The sequence below is a fragment of the Elgaria multicarinata genome, chromosome 4 (assembly GCF_023053635.1).
Source record: "Elgaria multicarinata webbii isolate HBS135686 ecotype San Diego chromosome 4, rElgMul1.1.pri, whole genome shotgun sequence".
NCBI classification, from domain to species: domain Eukaryota; kingdom Metazoa; phylum Chordata; class Lepidosauria; order Squamata; family Anguidae; genus Elgaria; species Elgaria multicarinata.
Window position 1 is genome coordinate 61,793,599 of NC_086174.1, and position 24,938 is coordinate 61,818,536.

The window sequence follows — 24,938 nt, forward strand, 5'->3', positions numbered from 1 at the left end:
GGCCCGAAACAACGCTAACGCCGCCGCCGCCGCGCCCTCCTGTCGTTTCTTCTACACGAGCCACCTCTCCGCCTCCCTGAAGCCTTTGGCTCCTCCTGCTCGAAGATCCGCCTCCCTTTCTTTCTCCCCGGCTTTTCCTCCTCCCCTTAAAAGAATTGAGCCGGGTGGAATGAATCAGTGCTGCTCTTTATGTATCTATGAGAAGAACGGCACTTGAATCACTTGAAAGGTTTATGGCTGTCGCTGATGTTTTATAGTCGTTTTATGGGGAGATGGTATTTTAGTGAATAATTATTTTAGCTGTTTTAATATTGTTCTAAGTCGCCTGGAGTCTTTTATTATTTTTTTAGAAAGGCATCTATTATTATTACTACTACTACTACTAATAATAATAATAATAATAATATCATCATCATCATCATCTATACCGCCCATAGCCAAAGCTCTCTGGGCGATTTACAAAGATTAGAAAACCATTAAAAATACAGTTAACAACAAGACTGGTATTGTGCAGTTCTAGGGATCTAGAAAGAGATTCTAATCTAAAGCTTAATATATGTGATCATATATTTTTCTGCAATTCTGTAAGGGACATATGTTGATGCTATAATGGGACTACACATGCATGACCTATAGAATAATAATAAAATAATAACACCTTACCTTTCCTCCTCCCATTAGGCTGGGTCCACCTCTACTAAAAGTGCAATCCTAAAGGCAGAGATGGAAAAAGTTCAGAAAGGGCAACTTAAATGATCAAGAGGGTGGAGCGACTCCCATAGGAGGAAAGGAGACAAGGTTTGGGGCTTTTGAGCTTAGAAAAAAGGGTAACTGGAGGACAGGACAGAGGTGTCTAAAATTATGCATGGGGAGGGGAATAAATTTCTCTTTTTAGATAGAATCGCATAGTTGGAAGGGGATGTTTAGGCCGTCGAGTCCAGGAATCCAGTTTAAAACATCCCTGACAGATGGCTGTCCAGTCTCCACTTGACTATCTCCAGCAATGGAGATCCCATCATAATCTGTTGGTTCCATTGTCTGACTGCTTTGACTGTTGGGAAGTTTTTCCTGCATCTGCCTTCCTGCATCTTAAGCCTATTATTTCATGTCCTACACTCTTGGATAACAAAGAACAAGTTGCATCCCTCTTCTGTAGCACAACCCTTTAGATACTTGAAAAGTGCTATCATATCGTCCTCTTCTCAAGGCTAAACATACTCCCATGATTGTTTGCCACATTGACTATGCTAGCTAGTAGGGTGACCATATGGAAAGGAGGACAGGGCTCCTATATCTTTAACAGTTGTATAGAAAAAAGAATTTCAGCAGGTGTCATTTGTATGCATGCAGCACTTGGTGAAATTCCATCACAACAGTTAAAGCTGCAAGAGCTCTGCCCTCTTTTGTATCTGGTCAAGGAGTGACTAACAACCTGATATTTACCCAGACATAACTTAATCAAAACTTAGTGGAGATTCAGTATCATCACAAGGTAGCAGCAGAGACAGGAGTCCCTTTCTTTGATGTTCAGTATGAATCCAAAAGTTCCTTTTGTTTGTTGATCTATTTATCTTTTTTTTATTTTATATAAATCTCATTTCTATACTGCCCAATAGCCAAAGCTCTCTGGCTGGTTTATAGAAAATTAAAACCTTAAAAATACAATATAAAGCATAATATAAAAACCCATTTACATTCAACCCTATTTAAAACACTCAATATCACAGCCTTCTAAAGCACAGGGCAGCAAATCACTTAAAAGCAGTCACAAAAGGGGGGGGAAGGGGAAGCAATCCAGCAAAGCCAGCAATTAAGAACAAAAATCTAAAACCAGTAATTACATTATTTCACTGCTGCTTCTATTACTCTTTTACATTTCTCCCTTTCTTCTCCTTCAACATTTTACAAAAATGATTTATTGGTATTAGGTATGCAAAAACTTTGCTATTGTTTAAAATGAATGCAAGGTAATACTTGCCAGGTCAAAACACCACAGCTACTTTATAAGAATCCCTTTGCAAATCCTTGAGGATTGGCTAATAATGGTGTAAAACTGGAGCCTCCTTAGCAGAAGAGCATTGAGCCTTTTAAGTTGGCAGGGAATTTCCCCCTCTACTAGGAGAGAGGAGGCTTAAATCCCTGGAGTGCCTAATATGAATATAAACTACTGGTTAATTCAACAACAACTTGGATTCTTATCAGCTGATACACACAATAAAGCTAACTTTATTGCTTTTGTGGATAAACATGTTTGATATATTTAACAGATATCACAGACTGCTTTATGTACAATTAAATGTACCTGGGTTATGGTACGTTGAGAGTAATCTCTAATTTTGTGATCACTTATGGTCTAAACCAGGGATGGGGTTACCTTGGGCCAGGGGACAAATCCAATCCTCCGGGGATCCCCGGATGGCTCCACTACCTTTCCCCCGAGGGGTGGGGCCAACCCCCCCTTCTCAGCTCTTGTGTAGTTTTTTCATCCATCCTAAAAGGCTGAAATGCCACATAGCGCATAGCTACTCACTGAACATTTCGGAGAAACTATCCACTTCCTTGAGCTAGCTCAAGATGGTATCTTTGAGATTAATGTAGACTTAATCAACAGTTCCATCAATCCTTTAAAATTTCTGTCAGGTCAGTCTTCAATTGGTTAATAGCACTAGGTTTAAGGCATGCGTGGTTGCTGAAATTACTCAAGAAGTCATCCCATGGCTGCGAAATATTGCACCGAACACCTTTAATAATGCAGATAATCAGGAAGAAATACAAGTCATTTCAGAAAGGAAATGCACACTTCTGACACAGATTGTACGCACCGAAGCGTAATTTTACCCTCTCTCCCGTACACTGGCTTAAATTCCACAAAGAGAATGATGTAAGAAAAGAGGTCAGCATAAAAGCCAATTTTGTTACCTGGATCTAAAGATCAAATATCTATAGATGGGAGATACAGGCTGCAAACTGATGGCTTTAGGTGTACCTAAATCAGAGGGTTTTTGTGTGTGTGTTATGTTAAGTCAGGTGCCAGTCCAAGCAAAGTAGTAGAACCTATTTTGTCCACATGTAATGCATTGGGGGAAGTTAGCCCTATGATGGCCCTTTTAAAATGGTTAGATGTACATTCTAGTGCTGGACAGAACTATTTGTGCTACTGTTCACTTATTTTAAAAACATGGAGCTTCCAAAGTCAGTTGATATAAAACGAAGTCATCCCCTTTTGCCAATACCAACAGGTGTTCATGTCACACAAGTTGCAATTACATTCTGTAATTGCTGAAATGGCAATCGCTGCACATATGAAGAAAGAATTCCCATTTTCCGTGGTATATGGATTGTTTTGAGTTCTTAGTAAATGAGATGTCAATCCAGTGTGCCTCAGTACCATGGAAATGACCATAGAAAGACCCCTTAGCACAACAATAACCCATTAACGTTACCTCCTTCTGTCTAGATTAAACTTCAATTTATCAGCCCTCATCCCATCTATTACCACATCCAGGCACAGATTCAGGACATCCATGGACTTATCTGAGTTCAATGAGAAAAGGGAAATAGAGGTGGGTGTCATCCACATATTAGTGGCAGTTCAGACCAAATCTCCAATGCCCCCAGCATCACTGGAAATGGTGATCGAAATAGGTGAGGAATAACTACCTCCAACACACAACTTGAACAGCCTGTCCAGAAGGAAACCATGGTCGATAGTATTGAGACTGTCTTTCTTTCAGCAAAGGCCACCCCCACACAGTGACCAGGGCAGTATATTCCAAAAACCAAACCTGAAACATGACTGATAGGGATGTAGATCAACAGGTTCAGGGATAGGCTGTCAGTAATTAAGGCTACCCGACACTACCTCAGTCATTAAAATACACCCTGTTTGGTTTGTTAGACTAGTTTGTTTGGTTCTCTGTGCCTATTAGTCACAAAATCTTGAGCATACTGTTATTCTGGGACACGCAGCACATTTCCTGAAACAAAATGTTATTATATTAGGCACTTATTTTAGAAGAGGAATATAAGCAGTAGCACAAACATTTTTGTATAATTTAGGAATCAGCTCTGGAGGAAGAAGTGAAGGCCCTGTATAGAGTCCACATGGTTTTGGCAAGTCACTGTCTTTCAGCCCCACCTACCTCACAGGATTGTCATGAAAATAAAAATGGGCAGGGATACCGTAAGCCCATGCTTGAGCTCCTTGGAGGAAAAAGGACAGGTTGCTTACCTGTAACTGTGGTTCTTCGAGTGGTCATCTGTGCAGTCACACATATGGGCTCTGCGCCTGCGCGAAGCCCCGCTTCGGGAATCTTCTATAGCTAAAAGGCATTTTGGGCGGGAACCCCTCCCCCTCTACTGCGCATATGCAGAGGGGTTCCCGCCCAGATTCCCTCAGTTCTTCTGAGACCCTGAGGCCTCGTCTGAGGAATTTCGACACCTTCAGGTGTACCTAAAAGACACTACTTGATAAATGATTAGTAATAATTGTTGGACACCAAGAGGGGAGCCAGGTGGGTGGGTTGTGTGACTGCACAGATGACCACTCGAAGAACCACAGTTACAGGTAAGCAACCTGTCCTTCTTCTTCGTGGTCTCTGTGCATCACACATATGGGCGACTAGCAAGCTTTTACTCACCGGAGGAGGGTTGGTGTCCTTAGGCAAATAGTGATGACAAAACTGCTCTGCCAAAAGAGCAGTCAGCTCTTGACCTGACGTCCAGCTTGTAATGTGACACGAACGTCATAGGTCGGGCCCATGTCGCTGCCTTGCATATTTCTGGGATGGTAATACCACGATGAAAGGCAGATGACGTAGAGATAGCTCTGGTGGAATGCCCCTTGATCGATTTTGGGGGTTCCAGCTTTTGTAGCTGATATGACAGGGTTATACACTGAACTAGCCAAGCAGAGAGTCTTTGCGATGACACAGCCTGTCCTTTTTTAACCCCTGCATGACAAATAAATAAACGTTGTGTTTTCCGGAATGAGGAGGTACGATCCCTGTAAAAAGCAAGAGCTCTTCTCACATCTAGTGAGTGGAGAGTTTTTTCCAATGTAGTGGTTGGAGATTGGAAGAACGCTGGTAGGATAATGTCTTGATTAACATGAAAAGGTGACACAACCTTTGGTAGGAACTGGATGTCAGGACGGAGCACCACCTTGTCAAGGTGGAAAACAAGGTATGGCTCATCAATTCTTAGGGCACAGAGTTCGCTCGCTCTTCTCGCCGAAGTTATTGCTACTAGGAAAATGACTTTTAATGTAAGAAGGCGTAGATCAGTGGTTGCCAAAGGCTCAAACGGTGGTCTCGATAGTGCATGCAGTACCACTGATAGGCTCCAGGAAGGAGAAAATGTCCTTACAGGTGGGTTTAAGTTTAATACACCCTTCAAAAACTGTTTGAGTGTCGGGTGTGAAAATACTTTAAAACCTTCAACGCAATCGTGAAAAAAAGAGATTGCTGCTATGTAAACCTTTAATGAAGTAACCTTCAGACCCCTGTCAACTAACTGTAACAAAAAAGACAGGACCTGATGAATGGAACAAGATTTGGGGGGAAACTTATTTTCTAGTGCGAAGGAACTGAATGCAGCCCACTTCCTGTTGTAATTTAGTCTCGTGGATGGTTTTAATGCTGCATCTAACACCCCCTGAATCCTGGCCATGTCAGCATTCAGTATTGGGGAAGTAACCTCCACGCTGTCATGTGGAGTGTATGTATGTCCGGATGGAGGATTTGGCCCCCGTGTTGAGAGAGTAGATCCTTCCTCGTTGGCAGGCTCCAGTAAAGGCCTTGAGATCGGTTCAGTAGCGTTGCGAACCAATTCTGCCTGGGCCACCAAGGCGTCAGAATTATGCAATTCGCATTGTCCTGCACAATCTTGGCCAATATTCTCGTTATGAGAGGAAAAGGTGGGAACATATAGAGGAGAGAATGGTTCCATTTGTAGAGGAATGCATCCCCTAATGACTTCTTCCCTATCCCTGCCCTGCTGCAGAAGAGTTTGCAGATTGCATTGTGTTGCGTGGCAAATAGGTCTATTTGTGGTCTCCCCCAGGTTCGAAAGATTTGTTCGATGATCGTGGGATGAATACTCCACTCGTGAACAAGCGACGCATGTCTGCTGAGGTCGTCCGCTAACTGATTGTCTATCCCTGCAATGTGAACTGCAGTTAAGGATACTTGACGTCGGGTGCACCATTCCCAGATGTGCATGGTGAGTTTTATTAGAGGGGGTGATTTGGTTCCCCCTTGTTTGTTGAGATAGAATACTGTTGTTGTATTGTCGGATATTACTTGTATATGTTTGTGGATTATGTGATTTTCGAATGCTACGAGGGCTTTCTGTACTGCCAAGAGTTCGAGGTAGTTTATATGTCTTTTCTTTTCCTTCGATGTCCATGAGCCCTGTACTTGCAGAGAGTCGAGATGTGCTCCCCAACCGTTCGGTGAAGCGTCTGTTGTGATCGCTACAGTCGGAGAGGGGAGCTGGAAGGGTACTCCCTCTGTCAGGTTGTGAAGGCTTTCCCACCACTTCAAAGACTTGATGACATTTGGTGGTATAGATAGTATAGTCCTCCTTGCGTTTCTTAAGGGATTGAAGTTTTTGATGAACCACATTTGCAAGGTTCTCATCTTTAGTTTTGCGAGGGAAAGCACCATGGTGGTTGACGCCATTAGCCCCAGCAATCTCTGCACTGTGTGAGCTGTTACGATTTGTTGTTTCCTTACCCGATTTGTTAGGGTTGCTATGGAAGTCGCTCTTTCTATGGGTAAGTATGCTCTGGTGGTGGTGGAGTCTAGGATCGCTCCTATATATTTTATTCTTTTGGTTGGGGAGAGAACTGATTTTTCTGTATTTATTAGTAGGCCTAGTTGGCTTAATAGGTCCTGAATGAAGGAGATGTGGTATTGGAGGGTACGTTTCGATTCCGCTACTACCAGCCAGTCGTCTATATAGGGGTGAACTTGAATCCCCCACTTTCTGAGGTGGGCGCACACCACGGCAATGCACTTCGTGAATACTCTCGGTGCTGTCGATAAGCCGAAGGGCAGCACGCGATATTGGAAGGCTCGGTCTCCGATGATGAAGCGGAGGAACCGTTGACTGTCTGGGTGGATTGCTATGTGGAAGTACGCATCCTTTAAGTCGATGGATGCGAACCATGAATGTTTCGTTAGGAGTGGTAGTATATTTGGGAGGGAGACCATCCGAAATTTTCTCGGTGTGATGTAATAATTTACGTCCCTTAGGTCCAAAATGGGGCGAATTCCTCCATCGCTCTTCGGTACTGTGAAGTACCGGGAGTAGAAACCTTGGTGCAGTTGTTCCCTTGGCACCGGTTGTATGGCTCCCTTTTGTATCAACGATTGAACTTCCTTTCGTAAGGGGATCGATGGTATAGTTCTTCGTAGATGACCTGTTGGTGGTACGGAATCGAATTCTATATTGTAACCTTTCTCGACTATCGAGAGAACCCAGTTGTCTGTTGTTATTTTCAACCAGGTGTCGAACGCTATCGATAGACGGTTGCCGAAGGGGGCGATGGTGTTGTGTACAAACATCAAGTCAAAGGCGCCGGTTTCGTTGGTAGTCCTGCTTATGGCGTTGGAACTTGGACTTAGATGCAGGGAGTTGTCTCCGTCCCTGTTGTGTAGGTGGGAATTGTCTCTGTTGTGGCCTGTCGGCCTGATATCGTGGTGTTCTGTTATCAGGTCTAAACCATTTTCTTGGTTTAAAGAATTGGTTTTGTTGTCCTACCCCAATTCCCATTTTTCTGGCAGTCGTTCTTGCTTTCTGCACAGTGTCCATTGCCTCATCAGTAGTAGAATTAAAGAGGCCTGATCCGTCGAATGGGAGACTTTCAATGCGTGTTCTGGCCTCTTGGGATAGACCCGCCGATCTCAACCAGGCATGTCTACGCAATGCCACTGCTCCCACCATTGCTTTTGCTCCGCAATCAGATTGATGTTTGGCTGTCGCTATCTGCTGACGAGCCATCCGAGTTGCCTCAGCATGGAATATACGTGCTAATTCCCTCTGATCATCTCCCAGATTTTCACAGAGGGACATCATCTTTTCCCACAAGAAAAGCTGGTACCTTGACATCGTCGCCTGATAGTTAGCTATCTTAAGGCTTAGGGCTGCTGTGGAGTAAGCTCTACGACCCATTAGGTCAAGCCGCCTTCCTTCCTTATCAACTGGCGCTGTATGAGTCCTCTGCGAATGTCCTTGCGCCGACTCAACGATAATCGAATTAGGTTGAGGATGCGTGAACAAAAATTGTGCATCTTTTTCCAACACTCTATACATGTTGTCAAGCCTTTTCGAAGAAGGTTGAAGTGCCGCGGGGTCTTTCCAATGCTCTTTCACTGACTTTGCTAATGTAGAGAGAAAAGGAATGGCTATTGGTGTAGTGGCCTCAGTATAGATGGCCTCAAACACCATGTCGGTAGGTTTTTCGAATGCTTGTCTTGTGTCAATGCCCAAGGATTGAGCCATCCTTTGGATTACGTCAGCAAAATGTCCTAGGCCGTCCGAAGGAGAGACCGCACCTTGTGCCTCAACTATGGAGTCAGGCGAGGGTATTGAAGGGGCCGGAGATGGAGCCGGTGTTGAATCTGAGCAATAGTCCTCTACAGAGTGGTCCGACGATTGAACTTGAATAGTTTGAATATCGAACTGTTGATTATCGAGGGTTACCGTTTCAGTAGGACGAAGCGGACTTCGTATGGTTCTGTTTTTCGTTGGTAATCGGTTTGAGCCTAAATTTGCTGCAGGCTCAGGTGCAGATACCGTAGTCGATGGTCGATGTCGAGGGGATGATCGACGGTATCGATCCTCTAACTCCCCCAGGTCTGCGTAACTGTAGGTATGGCTAGGAGGCAAGGACCATTGAGACTCCCTTTCCCAGTCCCTCAAGGGGGATCTGGAACGGCGTCTATCTTTGTAGTAGCGGGTGTGTTCACGATATCGAGAATCAAATGACTGTACAGATTCTGGTGACCGATATCGACTCGATGGTCGATTGCGATCCTGTGATCTACGATGTTCGGAAGCCGGCAGATCAATAGGCAACTGTGTTGGTTGATGAGGGTGGTCTCTACTGCGCACAGAGGACGCATCCCTTATTTCCCCTTCCGACAGCGAGGCTACGGTTACGGGGTCGATTGTCGAAGGCGGCTGCCTTGGTGTAAGTACGGTTACAGGGTCGGCTGTCGAGGGCGGTTGTCTAGGTATAGTTTGCGTCATCGATGCTGATGATGGTAGAGGAAGATCTGTTGAAGTCAATGGTCTTTTTTCGATATCGTGTCTTCTTTCGACATCGTGTCGGTGAAGTTTAGACTTCTTCTTAGTCTTTGATTTGTCGGACGATTTCGGCGTTCTGACCTTCTTTGCCAGTTTTTTCGCTACATGGGCAGCAAGTGAGCGTCCTGGCGTGGCAGGCGCGTCTTGTCGGGGCCAGTCAGCTCGACTTACAGTCGGCTGGACGGGAGCTGGAGGCACGGATGGCTGTTCTTGTGCCATGGCTGGTTTATCTACCGCCCTGAGTGCCCTTTCCCACAGCTCAGCCCGTAGTTTGTCCGCTCTGTGACGTCTTGTGAGCTTTGAAAATGCCTGGCAGTAGGGACAACTATCCACCTTGTGCCCTTCTCCAAGGCAAATTACACAAAAATTGTGCCCATCGGACGGGGGCAGCTTCGTGCCGCAACGGCCACACTTTTTAAACGGGGCCTTGGGGCCCATGCGGGCGAATGAGGGGAAAAACAAAGGTGAAGAGAAAAGTTTTTCTAACTACAATATTTTTTTTTTTTTTTTTTTTTTAGGAAAGGATATATAGGAAGAAGGAGAGAGTTGAGAGAAAAATAAAGGTAAGCCTTAGCTATTTGTTTGTTTGTTTGTTTAAGAGAGTTCCCGACGAGGCTGTCGCTGAGACGGTCGAAGAAGAACTGAGGGAATCTGGGCGGGAACCCCTCTGCATATGCGCAGTAGAGGGGGAGGGGTTCCCGCCCAAAATGCCTTTTAGCTATAGAAGATTCCCGAAGCGGGGCTTCGCGCAGGCGCAGAGCCCATATGTGTGATGCACAGAGACCACGAAGAAGAAACATAAATTTCCTCCTTGGAGGAAATAAGCAGGATATAACATCTAATGAGGAGATACAAGTGTGTTGCTTAATATAGTTAAGTACAAATGTGTTTTCACTCATGACATTCTTTTCAAGTTAGCTAGTTTATATTATACTGAAATATGGACACTAATTTTTATAGGCCAGCCAAATATTGTTAAAACCATTAGGGATGACAACATTAAATCCAACTATACAAAAAGAAAAACCAAACAGCACCAGGAGGCAATGCCATTCTATTGCCATTTTAAAACCAGGGATGATAACATGAAAAAAAGAAAGTAAAACCAGAAGTTAGCAGATAGCCTTGTTTCAGTACACACCAGTGTAGCCAAAATTATTAGTACTAAGTTAGTGTGGTAGCAAATTTTCATGGTATTTGATTTTCACAGCAAAAGTTCCTATTCCTGAAGAAAAACTAAAAAGTTTTGCCAAACCATTGTTACCTTTGTCTGTCTTGCATTTTTTCTCTGATCTACTGCTGCTTCAGCACCAATTATCCTTTTACTTGAAAGAGCTTCCGCTCTTTGTGATCCCAACCAATCAGGGATCATGTTGTGTACATTTCACAGCACCATTGATTGCAGTTTGGGCTATGAGGGGTTATCATTATAGGCAAATGAAGTGCAAATGGTGGGAGGCAGAAGAGAGGGAGTGCATCCCCACTGCCCTGATAACGAGGTCAATGCTTTCCATCTTCCATGCTGTGCTGGCAAGTTCGTTTCATTGGCCACCAGTGCTACATGGCAATATGTACATAGTTATGTTTGACATATTGGATATGTATTCATATGTCCATCCCCCATCCTGACCCAAATAATCCAACTGTGATCAGGGTGATGGAGAGTCAGTCACTTGCATAAGCAAGAATAATGTATTACTTCTTACTCTGACACTCACACTCTTAAAACACAGGATGTGCTTTACAGGAGGGGAAAAATGTTTATGAAATGTCCTCCCCATGCCCCCCCTCATTTCAATTTAGCACTCTTTTAAATGCCATAATACCAATTAAAAATATTTTTATTCTTAATTTTCTGAAGCCAAGGTAATCATGTAGCATGCTTTTTTTTAATGAACACATGTGCCTTTAATTCATGTGTATACTTCACAATATTTTCATAGCTATCTTTTAATATCCTGATTAAGGGCATATTACATTTTCAGAGGAATGCATTGTTTGAAAACAAGTATCTGGGGCTATTAGAGAATAGCTGTATTTCAATGATCCTCTCAGATTTACACTCCAATCCTTTTCATCATTACCTTTTACTCAGAAGAACCACTGAGACTCCACAGTGTGTGTACAGGATTGTGGCCTCAGTGCCTGATCTTGTGCAGAGTTATGTGCTTGTTGATTTTAATAGGCATAGGAACACTCAATGGGATCAGGCTATTGTTATTTTAAGTACACCAATTATTAGGAAGCAGTGGGATTGAATTATACATGGGGAAAAACCCAGGTCTTTATGTTATCTCTAATAATTCTCAATCATTGAAAAAGCTTCCATTTTCTAATGAGTTTGTAAAAGGAATTCAAGTACATTTTTAAAAAAACACAATATACAAAGCAAGAGGTCATTGCTTTTTATTGAGATAAGTTACACAACAACTAAAGCCTTTTAAGGCAATGAGAGGCATCTGTACTTAATGCTTCAATCATAGTTCGTAATGTTGGGAAGGATTCCGATACCAATGGAAGACTCTTGTAAGAAGGTGAAATGCTGAAAAAGGAAAATACACAGATTAATAGAACCACAGTTCATAGATTTGTTTGAAAAACCCAATATTATGCATTTTGGGTTCAACATACCAAGAATGCTAATTTGATATACCAGTATTCACCTGGAACTTCACTACCTAAGGTTTTTGATCAACTGACCACAAAAAGTCTTTGTCTTCAGAATAAGATAATGATATTAAGACTCATGAGACTATAATCCATTATTTCAGACTTTTAAACATTCTTTTACAATGCATGTTGTTAAATATGCTGCTATCATGAACATCAATCAAGAAGGCTAATCATATAAATGGTTCTAATCCAGAGTACCATAAAGAAACTCAATTTAGGTTATCCTTTCTTTCTCTAATGGAATTAAATTCCACACCTCTACTTTGTGCCCAAATTCAAATTTTAATTTTTCTTCATAAATAGGTAATACCTCCTTAAGTTTGATCTGTGGCATCATTTAATGTCAGCACTGAATTATGTTAATTAAAATAGAAACCAGTGCTATATGGTGATTTTAATTTAACAAGAACTACTTCGTGTTAACAAACTACACCTGAGAGGTCTCCCACAATCTTGAGACATTGGTATATACGCAGAGAATGAAGCAAGGATAGCTGCAATGGGTTGGAATTATTAAATATGCAGGATATACTAACAGATAATTGCAATTATTATGTAAAAACACAATGTTGCGTGGACTGTAAATTTTTGAAGTAACAAAGACTACTTCTCCAGTGTAAGATGTAAGGACTTCTCTAGAACACACAGAAACTTGTGCATAATAAATGTCAACATTAATATTTTTACCTTTTTAGATTCAGCCAATCTTTTGCTATTTTACTGAAGGCCTCTGAACCAGGTGCTGTCATGGCTTCAAAATCAACCAACTAGAACACAAACAGCCAAATTTAAAAACAGGTAAATAAAACGAACTCCCAGAGCAGCCAGAACATGTCCACACATTTAGAACTATTAAAAAGGTGCAGTAATTTTGGCTGAAAGACCACTGCAACTGAGCTGTACACTTTTGTTTGTCTTGCACAGGGTGCCGCTGGTAGCAATTACAGTACAGAGTGAAAAGCTCAAGCTGCTAGAATAATTTCAGAAGAAAATTTAAAATTTAAATTTAAAAGCACCACCACCACACTAATTATATGACTGCTCCTGGAGTGATTATGGACCATAGCTTGGAGCTAGCTCCTTTTCTGCTGGTGAGAGCTTTCCCTGAGCAGTGGTCTGCTCAAAACATTCCTGTCAACAGAAGGTGTGGAGAGGTGATCTCTGTTAATTTCCCCCTGCAACACCCAATTCCACATCCCATGCTGTTCCAGAAGATCCCTCAACCCCCGGGAGCAGATTTCTGGGAGTCATATGGGACTAGAGCGGAGCGGGCGGCGCGGAATCAGCAAAAAATGCCTCCTCCCCCATTCAGCCAGAGGAAAAGATCCTCCGGACCATAAGTCTCCTGCTGATGGAAGGAGCCCTTCTGTCCACACAAGGTGTTTGTTCTATCCAACCCCATATATAACTGAGTTCTTGACCATCTGAAGCACTGAAGTTGTGGACAATGTCATCTGATTATAAACAGAAAATATTATTCTATTATTCACACAAGAGCTTTCTATGCCTCTTTAGAGGGAGGGATAAAGAGAAAGAGCCAATTTCACATACTCCATCACTTGATCAGCTGAAAGGTAATAGGAACATTTCCTTAGAGCTCAAGGCATAATGGTCACAGCTAGCAAATACCTCTGAACTACTGACTAGCGGACTAAAAAGTACTGCTTTGTTGGCTTTCCCCCCCTTTTTTTTTTAGCAAATAAGATATAAATATAACTGTTAATAAATAAAATAATAGATTTTAGAAATTCAGAGCATAATCCTATGCATGTTTACTTGAAGTAAGTCTCACAATATTCAGTCATGCTTTACTCCAAGGTAAGTGGGTATAGGCCTTCAGCCTATACATTCTGCATCACAACCAGTCCCACATTACACTTTGAGGAGCAGTTTAGATGTGGAAGCAAGATGCAGGAACACTTGGGTATCACACACACATCAGAAGCTGCTTTTATCTAAATATCAACATATGTTATGCAGAGCATACCTTTCCTTTTGGAATCTTTCCTGATACTTCTTTTCCACTTGCCATCAATGCTCCCATGACTATTGAATACGCCACTACACTAAAAACAAAACGAACAAAATAAAGGGTACACAAAGCACTTTGGAAACATCAGAACATGTTTTGCAATTTCAAAAGTTAAGGTCAACAGAAATCTTTTAAGAGATTATATATTTTAACAGATATTTTACATCTGTGCAATGTACTTGCTGTGAACCTACTGTACCGATTTCAATATCGTAAAACTGTATCACTCAATGGTGCCATCCTATCCATGTCTACTCAGAAGTCCCACTGAATGCAATAGGGCTTATTCATTCTCAAGTATGTATAACGGGTGGGGAACCAGCAGGCGTGGAATGGATGCAGCCCACTGGGCCTCCCCATGCCACAATCTCTCCCCTACTTCCTACTGAACTGATGAGTAGGGAAAAAGCTAAGAAGTGGGAAAGATGGACTGCAGCTGCCCATGGTGGAGGGATCACTTTCTTCCTCCGTGGCCACGTCACTTACTGACATACCTATGGAAGAAGAGATTGCATTCTTCCTCCATGAGCAGGTTGTTAAGTTTCCATGCTAAAGACTGAGAACAGGAAGTCCCTTTCTCAGTGCCCAGCACAGGAATGCAGCGAGTTGGTAATGCAGAAAAAGAATAATTTCTTCTGGTATCAGCAGCCCAACCCACCCACTCTGCTGCCCTAGGAAGTGGTGGGGGAAGAGAGGAGAGAGATAGAGAGTTAGAAAGACAGGGAGGGAGGGAAAGCGAGAGAGTGTGTGTGGCAGGCTGGCTTCTACTCCTGAGGAGTCTCAAACAGGTGGAACATTCTTTTTCAAGCTGAAGCTTTTTCCTACAAGAACAATTTGACACTAATAAGCCCCACTTATAACATTAAGTGGTGCTTTGGAAGAATTGTCGTCACTATATACCATTCAGGGCTTTCATGCTTCCCCCTCCCCGCAAGTCGCTAATTATTCTAATTATTCCTTGCTGACTTTTGACTTTGGCAATGCCCACTGCTGGCATGCAGCCCCCAGAAGTTTACATGAGAGCAAATGCAGCCTTTGAAAGGAAAAAGGTTCAGCAACCCGGTGCATAAGATTGCCCCTAAGACAAGTTTTAGCATCTCAAACACAAAACGAGAAATTTATTCTTATATGTGTACTACAAAAATTGAGGAATTGTTTTCTCATGACAGGTCCAAACAACAATAGGACAGCCAGCATTGATGCAAAAAAAAAAAAAAAGGGTTAAGAAACTGGAGAGGGACTGGGGAAGAGATTCATGGTTTCTCATATTACTGATAAAGTAATATCTTATATCACTCCACAAACAGAATGTGAGCAGCCATGGATACAGTTATTAAATATGAAGAAAAATACTGACCTGGAACCTCTGGACAGAGGCATTAAGTTATAGAAGTAGTATACAAGAGACAGGATTAGATTGCACACAGCATCTGACTCCTAAATAAAAAATAAAACCATGTATGTAGCAAGAAAAATCGAGATATTCATATAGAACCGTATGCATCAGGCTACTGAATTTTGATGGATACATTTATAGAAATGTTTAAAGTTTTCATTATTACAACATATTATTTCCTGCACAAGTTTTCATTATTACAAGATATTATTTTTCTATTAAAAAGTAAGTAGTTGCATCATGGAAAGAAACAGCATTAACGGCTAAATAAGCATTATGGCACATGGCTTACTGTAAGCCAGGTAAATACCTTTTAATTTGCCCAGGCCTTTTAGCTTTTTCATCTGATGTTGTTGTTATTATTATTATTATTATTTGGAACTGATCTGCTGTTTTAACATTGCTTTTATTTTTTGGCAGATTGTGAGCCACCTTAAAAATTCACGGAAAGACAGGATAGACATGTTTTTGCTTTAGAATTCCTCTGAAAGAAACTCAACTCATGGGACGCTCCGGCTGGGAGAAATGGTGGGGATGCAAATTTTGCCAATTTCTCCTTCCCCCCGAAGTCCCCTGAAAAGCTCCAACAGAGGATCGGGGAAGCCCTCACTAGATCTTAGTCCTTTCTAGAATGGAACATTCTGGGTATAACCCAATAAGAATAAAAAGATTTATGTTTGAACAATTGAAAGTATGAATAATTATGAATAATCTCATAAATAGTATTGCAAGGATGGAATTAGCAATGCTTCTTAAGGCCCATTCAACCTCACTCTTCAGGATGTCTGGCTCTAACTCACTGACCGCACCGTCTGAGCTATCCCCAATGTTATTATCCTTCCTATACAGATCTTCCATATATTCTTGCCACCTTTTCTTGATCTCTTTTGTTTCTGTTAGGTCCTTGCCATCTTTGTTTCTGATCATACCCATTTTTGCCTGGAATTTACCTCCGATGTTTCTAATTTTCTGTGACACTTATTTCACATGCCAGTAAGGTAATGCTCAAGATCCTACAAGGTAGCCTCCAGCAATTCATGGAGCGAGAATTGCCAGATATACAAGCTGGGTTTAGAAAAGGCAGAGGAACTAGAGACCAAATTGCCAATATCTGATGGATAATGGAGAAAGCCAGGGAGTTCCAGAAAAAACATCTATTTCTGTTTTATTGACTATTCTAAAGCCTTTGACCATGTGGATCATAACAAATTGTGGCAAGTTCTTGGTGGTATGGAGATACCAAATCATCTTGTCTGCCTCCTGAGGAATCTGTATAACGACCAAGTAGCAATGGTAAGAACAGACCACGGAACAACGAACTGGTTTAAAATTGGGAAAGGAGTACGGCAGGGTTGTATACTCTCACCTTACCTATTCAACTTGTACGCAGAACACATCATGCGACATGCTGGGCTTGATGAATCCAAGGCTGAAGTTAAAATCGCGGGAAGAAACATTAACAATCTCAGATATGCAGATGATACTATTTTGATGGCCGAAAGCAAGGAGGAGCTGAGGAGCCTTATGACGAAGGTGAAAGAAGAAAGTGCAAAAGCTGGGTTGCAGTTAAACCTCAAAAAATCAAGATTATGGCAACCAGCTTGATTGATAACTGGCAAATAGAGGAAGAAAACGTGGAGGCAATGACAGACTTTGTATTTCTGGGTGTAAAGATTACTGCAGACACTGACTGCAGCCAGGAAATCAGAAGACGTTTACTTCTTGGGAGGAGAGCAATGACAAATCTTGATAAAATAGTTAAGAGCAGAGACACCACACTGACAACAAAGGTCAGGATAGTTAAAGCAATGGCATTCCCCGTAGTAACCTATGGCTGCGAGAGCTGGACCATAAGGAAAGCTGAGCGAAGGAAGATAGATGCTTTTGAACTGTGGTGTTGGAGGAAAATGCTGAGAGTGCCTTGGACTGCAAGAAGATCAAACCAGTCCATACTCCAGGAAATAAAGCCAGACTGCTCACTTGAGGGAATGGTATTAAAGGCAAAACTGAAGTACTTTGGCCACATAATGAGAAGACAGGAAATCTGCAGAAGATGCTGATGCTAGGGAAAGTGGAAGGCAAAAGGAAGAGGGGCCGACCAAGGGCAAGATGGATGGATGATATTCTGGAGGTGACGGACTCGACCTTGGGGGAGTTAGGGGTGGCACCAGCTGACAGAAAGCTCTGGTGTGGGCTGGTCCATGAAGTCACGAAGAGTCGGAAGCGACTGAACGAATAAACAACAAAACCAGGGATGGAATGTGTTTTTATTCATAATGAATGTATTTCATGGATACGCAGATTACGGCCAGAATCTAAAATGTTGCTTAGGCTCATGGAGATGGCTTTTGCCAACCCAGTGGCACCTTTTTTGGTACTTTTTTCTTTTATCAGCTGATCCCCACCCCCACCCCCATGCTACATCACAAAATGCTTCTGGAATTGCCATTGCAAACATGGTTTGCCATGCAGAATAGGGAGCAGTTCTTGGAGAAAAACCACATTCTTTGTATTCTGGATTTTAAAAGAATGAAAGACATTACCCCAAGTTCTGCAGATAAAACAAGTATTTTTCCTTTGGTAGTTAAGTCTTTATATAGAGCATCTATTTCTGAATGATACAGTTGTGTTCTTTCTTCTGTTGTCTGTGTTTCAACTGAAAATAGTATGTTCCCAATCCTGAAAAGTAGGCGTGAGAGTGCATATATAAATACATATATGGAATGATACATTAGTCCCTCAACAAATCATTCCAACAATTGCCAGCGGAATATAGAAATGCAGGCAAAGTAACCAACTCCAAACAACAAAAATTAAAAAGTAGTATCAAAGACAACTTTGGCATATTTTTTAGAATATCAAAATACTTTTAAAACAAGTATTTCCAAAAATGCCTACACTGATATATCTACCATAAGGAATGGACAGAAGCAGGACTTCATTGACTGGACTCTTAGATATTACAATATCCATAGCAAGCATCACTCAAAGGCGTGTGCATAAGCATTCACATGTTATGTGTGCAAGGAGGTCATAATTACGTGCACAAACAGAAAGCCTCAGCCTCACACACTTCCCCCTCCCCTCTTTTTATCCCACCTGCCTGGGTGGAGGAATAAACCAGAATTCAGTTTTGCTTTGGCAAATTCCTGGCTTGCCCTTATGTGCAAACCAGGAATTGTAGACTCTAGTCAATTGCTAAACAAACCAATAACTAACCCTGTGTATTTTAAACCACAATTCCTGATTCTCACAAAACAGCAAGCCAGGAATCTGCTAACACGAAACTGAATTCTGGCTTATTTCTCTTCTCAGTCATGTTGCACTAAATTAACATTTAGTGTTATAGGAAAACACTGGCTATCACTTTGACTTTCCCCCCCTTCAGAACAGAAATCCATAATAGATGACAGAAAACTAGTTATATTAGCGTATTCCTTTGTGAACAGTAGAAGAAGAATGGTAGGTAACATGCACCATCAAAACTTTTGCATACAGGAGAAGCTATTTACATGGATAAGATACAAAATAAACTATAGTAGTGAATGCAATCTATAAGCTGTTAATGAAGTCAGAACTGCAAGAAATGTTAGGGCACTTAAGAGTAGTGTAGGTTGCATGATTGTAAAGAGATTAATGACATATTAAATTAAAGCACAGAAAATGCAGTTTTGCAGACAATCTTGACTAGAGGCAGTGTGGAAAGAACTAGAATCTTTGTAAAATTCTTAGTCGTTGGCTGCAATAACATTGATTAAAACAAAGGCTGCTATGTTTCCCCCCATAAAAAACTAAAAATTCAACATACTTATCTCCTGTTATGGTAATAGTAAACCCATCATATTCTTTTCCCAGATCTTTGAGGCTTGGGACTTTGGTGTTGACAGTGAATCCATCTCTTGTTTTACTGTTAAGCTACTTTCAAGAAGACACACACAAGAAAACAATGTTGAAATATATGGTTTATACTTCACACATACTTAAAACAGTTCCAGTTTCCCTATACCCCACAACAATAATCCTAAAAGGGCAGGGCTTCTTTTCATTCTAAGAGTTCTGAATCAGGATAATATCCAACAGGTGCTTTTTCCTCTCATTAAAGGAGAATTTCATTCCCCCCCCCCGCCCGGGCTCTTAAAAGTACAGGAGGTTTTGCTACTACTGGATTACAATCAACTAGGGCTGAGCAGCTTAATTTCAAAAGGCCCCTGCAAGCAACCTCTGGCAAAAGTGATCTGTCCCTCCCCTGGCAGTCCACTGGGCAGGGAGGAAGAGAGAGAAATAAAAGGGTGGCAATTTAAAAAATTAAAATGCAATACTGTAAAAACCACTCACATATAAAGAGAAAATGCACACACATACACAAACGATTTTAACAATCACAATAAGAAATGCCAGGACCCGATTAAAAAACTTATCATATACTGCCAAATGCCTGAGAGTAAAGGACGGTCTTAATCTGATGCGGAAAAGATAACAGTGTTTTTTTATTTGTTTTTTTAATTTATTTATTACATTATATTCTTTTCCTTCAAGGAACTCAAGGTGGTATACATAATCCTCCTCTTCTCCATTTTTATCCTAACAACAACAACCCTGTAAGGTAGGCTAGGCTGAAACTCTATGACTGACCCAAAGTTACCCAGTGAGTTTCCAAAGCCAAGTCTGGACTAGAATCCATATCTCCTGACTCCCAGTTCAACACTCCAACCACTACACCACACTAGCACTGTTGACACCAGGTGGGCATAATTGGAGAGATCATTCCCATAATTGGGGAGCCAACACTGAGAAGGCCCTCACCCTTGTTGCCACCTTCTGAGCTTCTTGCGAAGGAGGGGCTTAGATGAGCATAGTATATGGGTAGGTTCATGCTGGGAGAGGCACTCTTTCAGGTATTTATTTTTATTTATTACATTTTTATTTTTAAAATTGCGGTCCCTTGCTATCTAAAGCTTTACAGATCAAAATCAGCACCTTGAATCCAGCTTGGAAACATAGGCCTGGTTCAGACAACACGCTAAACCATGCTGCTTAACCACAAAATTAAGTGTAAGCAGGCCAGAATCAGTGAAATATGTTTAAACCTTCTGGTCTCTGTTGTCAATCTGGCCACCACATTTTGCACAAGCTGCAGCTTCTGAACTGTCTTCAAAGGCAGCCGCACGTAAAGCACATTACAGTAATCTAACTTAGAAGTTTCAAGAGCAGAGACAACTGAAGCCAGGTTATCTCTTTCCAGACAGGGGTGTAGCTAAGCCACTTGTGCGCTCCTTCTTACCCTCTACTCTTGCAAAACAAATTAGGGTGCAATCCTACACGTGTTTAGATAGGAAAAAAAGTCCTACATCGCTGGCTGGAGAATGCTGGGAGTTGCACCCCTAGACTCCAAAACAAAAGCCAAAATACCGTATTTCTTCGATTCTAAGACGCCATCGATTGTAAGATGCACACTAATTTCAGTACCACCAACAGTACCACCTGCAATTATAAGATGCACCCCATTTTTAGAGATGTTTATATGGGGGACAAAAGTGCGTCTTAGAATCGAAGAAATACGGTAGGTGCTTGTGTTACACTACTGGAAAGGAACAGCTGAGCATTACTTTTCATAAACATCTATACTAAGGCAATTAATTAAGTCTATTAAAACATAGAGGATTTTTCAGTTCTTCATGCAAGCACAATTGTTAGTGATCTTACCTCTAATATTACCAAAATAAATTGAAGGATGTGGGAAGGTGGGGGAAAAGAGAAAATTACCTTCATTATTGGGAGAAGGTCTTCTACTTTATTGACCTGTTCCAGTGCTTCACGAACTTCTAATAGTTCTTTGTGGTTATTAGCACTAAAAAAGTTAGACAATATAGTTTTAATTAAATATTTCTTAACCTGGCTTTAGTTTTTATATGAATGTGCAAGTATGGAAAGTCAAAACATATACCCTTTAGCCTACCTAGAGGATGTGCTCTAGGTAGCCACTAGTAAGCCATCTTACTGAGATGGCTGCATTCAGGCGCAAAGCTAAATCACGGTTTAGGAACAGGCTTGTGCAAACCTTGGGCTCTGGTGTTCTGCCCTCTTCCTCCATTACAGCTGTGAGGAGATAATAGTTTTCTGTTTTCCACAAACCACAGTTTGCCATTATGTCTGAACTGAAACCACCAGTTATAAGGGAGAGGCTGTGGCTCAGTGCTAGAGCACCTGCTTTGCATGCATAAGGTCCCAGGTTCGATCCCTGACACCTCTAGGTAGGGCCTTTTCTTTTAACTCTGCTGTTTTAAATCAATACTTTAAATCTGTAAAAACTCTGCAGTGCTACTCAGTTTTATTCAGGTTGTACTTTTATACTGTGGTTTTACATTGAGATCTAAGTTTACATATTTTATATTTCAAGTTGTGCTCTATGGATTTAATTTTTATGAACCGCCCAGAGAGCTTAGGCTATTGAGCGGTATAGAAATGAAATAAATAAATTGCACATTATTCACAGGTAAGGATTTGTTTCATTATTTTCATCTTCCTTTCTTCCTGTTGAGACATTTTTTTTTTGTAATTTGGTCAATAAATATGGATAATTTTCTTCTCTAATTATTCCTCTATTACTACCTATTTTGTCTTCCTTCCCTAATTCTGTTGCTAGTTCATTCTATTCTACATTGCTATCCAAACAAGAACCTTTTCTCCCCCTGCATTCTCATCAGTCTCCCATTCCTCATCTCCGGTTAGCACTTCCTTCTTTATCTTCTATCTGTTTCTCAAGCTCCTAAGAGCACATAGCATAAATCCTGCGCTCCTTCTGATCTTATTCATGTTAATGTTTCTACTGCTCATGCTACTCTTCATCCTTTTCTACCTCTTAATGACTTTCCTGGTTGATTTCCTCCATCACCTTTTTCTTCTTTGGGGCTCAGTCTTTTTCTTTTCAGTCAATCTGGCAGAACAAGAACTGCAAAAACGAGCAATTTCCAACTTTTAAGTATTGCTTTTAAAAGTTGTTTGTCCTCTTCTATTGTGAAGACGTTCTCATTCGTTCGCAGGTTGACCACCATAACTCTCCTTTCTGGTTTGTCTCTTTCCCGGTGTCATTATCTCCTCTCTGTTCATACATCAGCTTACCCATGCTCCCCACTCCCTTTTTTCATTTTGCCCATATTTCTACTGTGTTACATCATTTCCATTCCCTTGTACTTCCTTATCGGAAATAGTTTATTGCTATTTTTGTTTTTAAATCTCTTCATATTTTTTGTTTCCTCCTTTTTTATCTCCTTTTTTTCTTCTCTCCCCTTTATTGCAGTCTTTGCTCAGCCAGTACTTTTCTCTTGGCTAAACCTCTGGTTACTTATTCCATTTCATGCCTCTGTCCTTTTTTCTTCACTGTCCCTTTTTTCCAAAATTTGCTGACTCCTGATATCTGCATTTCTGTCCTTGAGTGTTTAAAAACCTGGCCAAGTCTTTGACCTTTATCGCTTCCTTGCCTCCTTTCTGTCATTAAAGTCTCATCTTGATTAGATTGTATGCCTGCAGGCATAATTTTTTAAACTACTCTACAGCACCGTGCACTTGAATCGGTTTATAAATATAAAAAATTACTATAGTATTAACAAAGGAGAATAATTTATTTACCTATGATAAACAAGGATCCTGTCTTTGATGAAATGAAGCATCTTTTCAAAATATTCAAGGTATCTCATGTTAATAACCTGCCCCCTGTAGATACAAACATTTTAAAAATGGGATATTGGACAGTTAGCTAGCATTTACACACTGTTAAAAAAAAAGTACACACAGAATTTCTATGCAGTAAAACACTGGAGTGCAAACTTTGCTTGCTGAAGAAACTCTTTCAACAATGATCTTTCTGCCATAGAACCCCTGTGCATTACTGAGTATTCTAGGCACATAACAGCACACACTTTTAGTTGGTACCTAACCACCATCATACTGTTGCACGCCCCCAACACACATCTGTGATTGAACGTTGTGGGCAACGTTGATAATGGCAGACTAACTATCTTTGGTATAGCTTGTTCACCATCAACGTGTAAACCCTGTGATAGGCTTCCACAGTATGAATAAAGTATAAGAACTAATACTAATGCAGCAATTATAAACCACACTGAAGGCCGGCTGAGAGGTTAGGATGGGGTGGAAGTAATGCTCTGCTAGCAAAGAGGAGTTTCACCAGAGCGGTGCAAACATTTAAATGTGGAAATAAGAGCTATTCCTGCTTTTGAGCCTTGTTATTACATAGACTGGCCATAATAATCAAGATTTCCCCCCCAAGAAGCTCCAGTGAAAAGAATGAAAGCTCATCTACAACTCATTTGTTTCCAGAGACATGGATAGTGGATTTATATTGGCTCATATTCATTTAAACTCCACACTTTAGCTTCAGTATAATATCTATTTTAGGCAATGCTTGCAAACAAATATCAAGGATCTTTGAATTGCCCCTAGAACATAATGAATGCACCTGTAAATGCTCAAAAAGGCAGTGAGGCAGTGGCTGTTCTGAACCAGTGCCTGGGCACGGTAATGGACTGGATGAGGGCTAATAAACTGAGACTCAATCTGGACAAGACGGAGGTACTGTTAGTGGGTGGTTCATCTGTCCAGCAAGGTGATGTTTGTCCTGTCCTGGACGGGGTTGCACTCTCCCTAAAGGATCGGGTCCGTAGTTTGGGGGATGCTCTTGGATCCAGAACTGTCACTTGAGGCACAGGTGAACTCAGTGGCAAAGAGCACCTTTTATCAGCTTAGGCTGATATACCAACTGTGCCCTTATCTGGACAGAGATAGCCTAGCTACAGTTATCCATGCTCTGATAACCTCTCGTTTGGATTACTGCAATGCATTATACGTGGGGCTGCCTTTGAAAATGGTCCGGAAACTTCAACTGGTACAAAACAGGGCGGCACAGTTACAAACAGGGACTGGCCGACGAGACCACATCACGCCAGTCCTTTTCCAGCTTCATTGGCTGCCAGTCCAGGTCCGGGCCCGATTCAAAGTGCTGGTATTAAAATTTAAAGCCCTAAATGGCTTGGGGCCAGGCTATCTGAAGGAATGCCTCTTCCCGTATGTACCTGCCTGGACCCTAAGGTCATCCTCAGGGGTCCTTCTCCACGAGCCCCTGCCAAAGGAAGTGAGGCAGGTGGCTACCAGGAGGAGGGCCTTCTCTGCTGTGGCACCCCGGCTGTGGAATGAGCTCCCTAAGGAGGTTCACTTGGCACCTACGTTATATGTTTTTAGACGCCAGGTGAAGACCTTTTTATTCTCCCAGCATTTTAACAGTCTATAAATAAATTTTAACTTGGTGTTTTAAATTTGTAATTTTGCATTGCTGCTGTTTTTATCTGGTTGAGCTTTTATATTGTATTTTATATTATGGTTTTATACTGTTGTTTTATACTTTGAAAGTTTTTAATTTTTGTGAACTGCCCAGAGAGCTCCGGCTATTGAGCAGTATAGAAATGTAATTAATTGATAAATAAATAAATAAATAAAAATCCAAGAACT

The 24,938-nt window shown here is 41.4% G+C and overlaps 1 protein-coding gene across 1 annotated transcript in view; it reads right to left on the reverse strand.

Moving 5' to 3' along the window:
- Window positions 1-11,709: 11,709 nt before the first annotated feature.
- Window positions 11,710-24,938, reverse strand: part of TTC13 (tetratricopeptide repeat domain 13) — a 40,212-nt gene continuing 26,983 nt past the window's right edge. The window contains exons 16-23 of the mRNA XM_063125417.1: window positions 23,043-23,126; window positions 21,180-21,264; window positions 19,225-19,331; window positions 17,960-18,095; window positions 15,378-15,457; window positions 13,976-14,054; window positions 12,676-12,755; window positions 11,710-11,857 (exon numbers count right to left, since the gene is read on the reverse strand). Of these exons, the coding sequence (XP_062981487.1) occupies window positions 11,746-11,857; window positions 12,676-12,755; window positions 13,976-14,054; window positions 15,378-15,457; window positions 17,960-18,095; window positions 19,225-19,331; window positions 21,180-21,264; window positions 23,043-23,126 (763 nt within the window). The 3' untranslated portion in view covers window positions 11,710-11,745. The remainder of the gene's footprint in view (window positions 11,858-12,675; window positions 12,756-13,975; window positions 14,055-15,377; window positions 15,458-17,959; window positions 18,096-19,224; window positions 19,332-21,179; window positions 21,265-23,042; window positions 23,127-24,938) is intronic.